We start from the raw sequence: 4,394 nt of genomic DNA on the forward strand, positions 1-4,394 counted from the left end.
GCAACCTGCACCGTGAATTGCAAAGAGTTTTGGACAATAATACTGCTAAAATGAAGCAAACCCTGATACACCTCATATTCGACTCTCTCTATAATTTTATTTCTGATTCCATGAGTAAAACAACACACATGATGAGAGATCATCATGACTTTTATTTATTCTAGTAATTTAAAAACGATGGAGCTATAGATGGGTGAAATAGACACATATATGTATGCAGCTACAAGTATTGCCACCATGATCCATCGATACGATCAGCCTGAGCCACAGACATAAACTAGTACAACGAACTTTTCGTCTGTGTGGCCGGTTTCACCGAATGGTGGGAAAGGTCGGCCATATGGCGAGGCCGCAGACACCTGTGCGGTCAGCTGTGTCCTTGGCCAAGTAGACGAAGCCATTGTCGCCCCACAGATTGCCGTACGAGTTCTTGGCAATCCAATAGTTTTCCCCAGTGTCGGGATGGTTCGTCCCGTAGCCGACGATGGTCAGGGCATGGTTCACGTTGGTGGAGCAGCCTGTGCCGCCCTTGTAGACACCATTACCCCTGTAGTTTTGGAACAAGGGATCACCGGCGTCGAACACGACGGCCACCGGCTGCCTGGCCACCGCCGCCATGATCAGGTCCTCCCTGTTTTCAGGTAAGGTGACGACGCCTCTGACGGTGGCGTTGTGCACGCCGAGCAGCTGCTTCTTGCAGCTCTCCTTGTGGCCGACGTAGGGGTAGATGAGGTCGCTGGCGATCCCCTTGTTCTTGCTCACCCACAGGAAGGCGTCGTCGCTGTAACCCTTTGAGCAGGTGCCATTTCCAGTATCGTTACAGTCCACCAGCTCTTGCTCCGACAGAGATATCAGATCTCCTCCTTTGATCTTGTGCAGGCTCTCTATGGCTGCCACTGCTGCAAATGCCCAGCACGCCGCTGCATCCCATGCATCCATGCGATTATATATTATGTAGTCGGTGTAATAATAAGGTTGTCTATTTGTCAATTAACTGACTTTTTTCTTACCTATTAATCACTTTATTCAACACTATATAAATGTCCAGTAACACACATAGTTAATGCCTTCTCTCTCTTGTTGTGAAACAAACAACATTTTATCCTAATTTATTAAAAATATGTATTATATTTTTTTTTTATCATTTTCGTCACAAAAATTTTTTTATCCTCATTTATATGAAAAAGTTATCTACATAAACATAAAAATGCATATAGATTAATAAAAATAATTAAAGCTAACAAGAAGAATCAGATAATTGATACTAGTAATAAAACTATTAATGCACGCACCGCACTGGCCTTGATGCTTGGCCGGAGTCACCGCGCCCTCCTTTCTCCAGTCCACGGACTCCGGCACCGCAGCCGTACGCCTGCCGGCGCCGGCGCCGGCGACGTACCCAGCACTGGTTGTAATCACTGCATCCTCCTCGTCGGAGTCGTCTTGCATCCCCCGCCGCTCCGGCGGAAGCCGTACGCCGCCGGTGTAGGTCGCGAGGAACTCCTCGTGGGTGAGGTCGGTGAACGGCGTTTCACCGAGCTTGAAGGTGAGGCTGCCGTTCCGGTTGGTCGCCTCGATGAACTCCATGTTGCTCCGGTATACCTCGAATCGCCGCAGCTTCTCGTCGGCGGAGGCGTACGACCGGTTGTGCGTCGCCATCCACCTATGGAACCTGTCCATCATCATCATCATCAGCTGATGCTCTTTCTCGTGCTCGTTTGTCATGGTGGCGGTGAGATCGTCCGCATGGCAGCTAGGAGAAGCCAAAAGGACACATATGATTGCGAATAGGAGCACAACGGCGAGAGGTAGACGAAACGGCGGGGAGGAAGCCATGGCTGGCAGCTGCCTGTTAGTAGCTGGATGCAGTGGTACATATATATGCATGCTATTTATAGTAGTACATAGGTCCCCATACAATAATTTTCTACTCCATCCGTTTTGGATTATAAGACGTTTTAACTTTGGTCAAATTCAAACTGTTTTAAATTTAATCAAGTTTATAGAAAAAATTAATAATATTTTCAACCTAAGATAAATTTATTATAAAAATATATTCAATTATTGATTTGATTAAACTAATTTAGTATTATAAATATTATTATATTTATCTATAAATTTAGTCAAACTTGAAACAGTTTAATTTTGTCCAAAGTCAGGGAGTATATGCTTTTTGTTTATACATGGGAAGTCGTTTTTTTCTCTTGAGAGGACATCCCTTGTTATATACATGCTCATCATTTTTTTAAAAAAAACATTGAAAATTCAAATTCGATCTAGATAAATAGAAAAAAAATTTTTGAATGTTCAATCAAAGTATTTTATTCTTTTTGCAAAAGTAAAATTATAACTTGCAAGCTTATGAAGTGGTATGCCACATATTGATTATCTTTAAAAAAAAAGGACGGCTATAACATGGACTCCCGTCCTAATCGAATAACTTAATGAGCGTAATTGTTTGACCAACCAACTACTCCTGTAATTTTATCAACTTCACGTAAATCCCCACGTGAGATTCCACACGTCAGTGCATGTTCTTCGTGTCCTCACAAGGGCCCACACTTCAGAACACATCTACTCGTTGGAGGCACAACACACCTACTTCTATTGTTATGATGCTAACATCAGCACCAATTTAGATACTAGACTGATCTAGGTACCAGGTATCTGATAGCCAGTACCAGGTCTAGTGCCTATAGGTATCAGACCGATCTAGGTACCAAGTACCTGATATATACCTAGATACCTGATACCTAGTACTGGGTCTTCTACCAATGATAATCAAACCGATTTAGGTACAATGTACCTTGATACCTGAGGTATCCGTCCTGGTACCTATGGTAGCAATTCGAACAATCTCGATTGTTAGGAAACGATAGGCGAACAAACGATAAAGAACAATAGATCAATCACAAAAGACACGAGATTTAACGTGGAAAACCCTCCCAAAATAGGAGAGAAAAAACCACGGGCGCCAGCCAGCAAAATATCTTCACTATATCTGAGGTGAGGTTACATCGCCGCACGGCGGCTTACAAGAGGTATATATATAGTGGAACCCTAAAAAGGGATGATGATCCGTACCGCGGGGGCTCCGCCCCCGCACCCCTAGGCGTCCCCAGGCGCACAGCCCAATGGGCCAGCTTCAGCCTTCGCTCCGCTACGGCAGAAGCTGGCCTTTATTAAGTGCAAATGAATTTGGATCACAACTCAACAAACTCCACCTTGAGACAAATTCCTTCTTGTAACATGAATCAATCCTTCACCCTGAACACAACAAAGACAAAAAACCACTTTCGGCGCCAAATAGCCTCTCGGGCTAAACCACTATACCAACTAAGCTTGAGCAAAGCTCAAACTTAGCAACAGGAACAGGCTTTGTCATCATATCAGCAGGATTATCATGAGTACTTATCTTGCATACCTTTAGCTTACCTTGCGCGACTACATCACGAACATAATGGTACTTGATATCAATGTGCTTTGTCCTCTCATGAAACATCTGATCTTTGGTGAGGCATATAGCACTTTGACTGTCACAAAACAAGTTAATGCAAGAATCAACTCCACAAAGCTCAGCAAACAATCCTTTCAGCCAAACTGATTCTTTACATGCTTCAGCAATAGCCATGTATTCTGCTTCAGTGGTAGACTGGGCAACAACAGGCTGCAACGTTGCCTTCCAACTCACAGCACAACTACCAATGGTAAACACATAACCTGTGAGTGACCTTCTCTTATCCAAATCTGCAGCAAAATCAGAATCCACATATCCAACAAGCCCCTTATCAGTCCTGCCAAACTTCAAGCAAGCATCAGCTGTGCCTTTGAGGTACCTGAAAATCCACTGAACAGCTTTCCAGTGTTCTTTACCAGGATTAGCCATGTATCTACTAACCAAACTCATAGCATGAGATAAATCTGGCCGGGAGCAAACCATGGCATACATCAAAGAACCAACAGCACTAGAATATGGAACTCTAGACATGTATTCTACATCCTCATCAGTACTAGCACATTGTAAAGCTGATAATTTAAAATGTGGTGCTATAGGAGTGCTAACAGGCTTTGCATCATGCATGTTAAAACGCTGAAGAACCTTCTTAATGTAGCTTTGCTGACTAAGAAATAACAAACCAGAATTTCTGTCTCTAGTGATTTCCATACCTAGAATTTTCTTAGCAGCAACAAGATCCTTCATATCAAACTCACTACTCAACTGTTTCTTCAATGTAGTGATTTGTTCCTTGCTCTTGGCAGCAATCAGCATATCATCAACATATAACAGCAAGTATATAGGTGATCCATTAACAAATTTAATATACACACAGCTATCAAATTCAGACCTCTTAAAGCCATGTGACAACATAAATGAATCAAACCTTTTATACCAT

General features: G+C 43.0%; 1 protein-coding gene across 1 annotated transcript; it reads right to left on the reverse strand.

Annotated features, from left to right (window-relative positions):
• LOC127771453 (ervatamin-B-like) lies at window positions 1–1,849 on the reverse strand. The gene is made up of 2 exons (XM_052297366.1): window positions 1,293–1,849; window positions 1–920 (listed from the first exon to the last, which is right to left on the reverse strand). Exons 1-2 carry the CDS (start codon window positions 1,834–1,836, stop codon window positions 313–315), a joined length of 1,152 nt encoding a protein of 383 aa, XP_052153326.1. The 5' UTR covers window positions 1,837–1,849; the 3' UTR covers window positions 1–312.
• Between the last annotated feature and the right edge of the window lie 2,545 nt (window positions 1,850–4,394).

The sequence above is a fragment of the Oryza glaberrima genome, chromosome 4 (genome assembly GCF_000147395.1).
Source record: "Oryza glaberrima chromosome 4, OglaRS2, whole genome shotgun sequence".
Taxonomy (NCBI): Eukaryota; Viridiplantae; Streptophyta; class Magnoliopsida; order Poales; family Poaceae; genus Oryza; species Oryza glaberrima.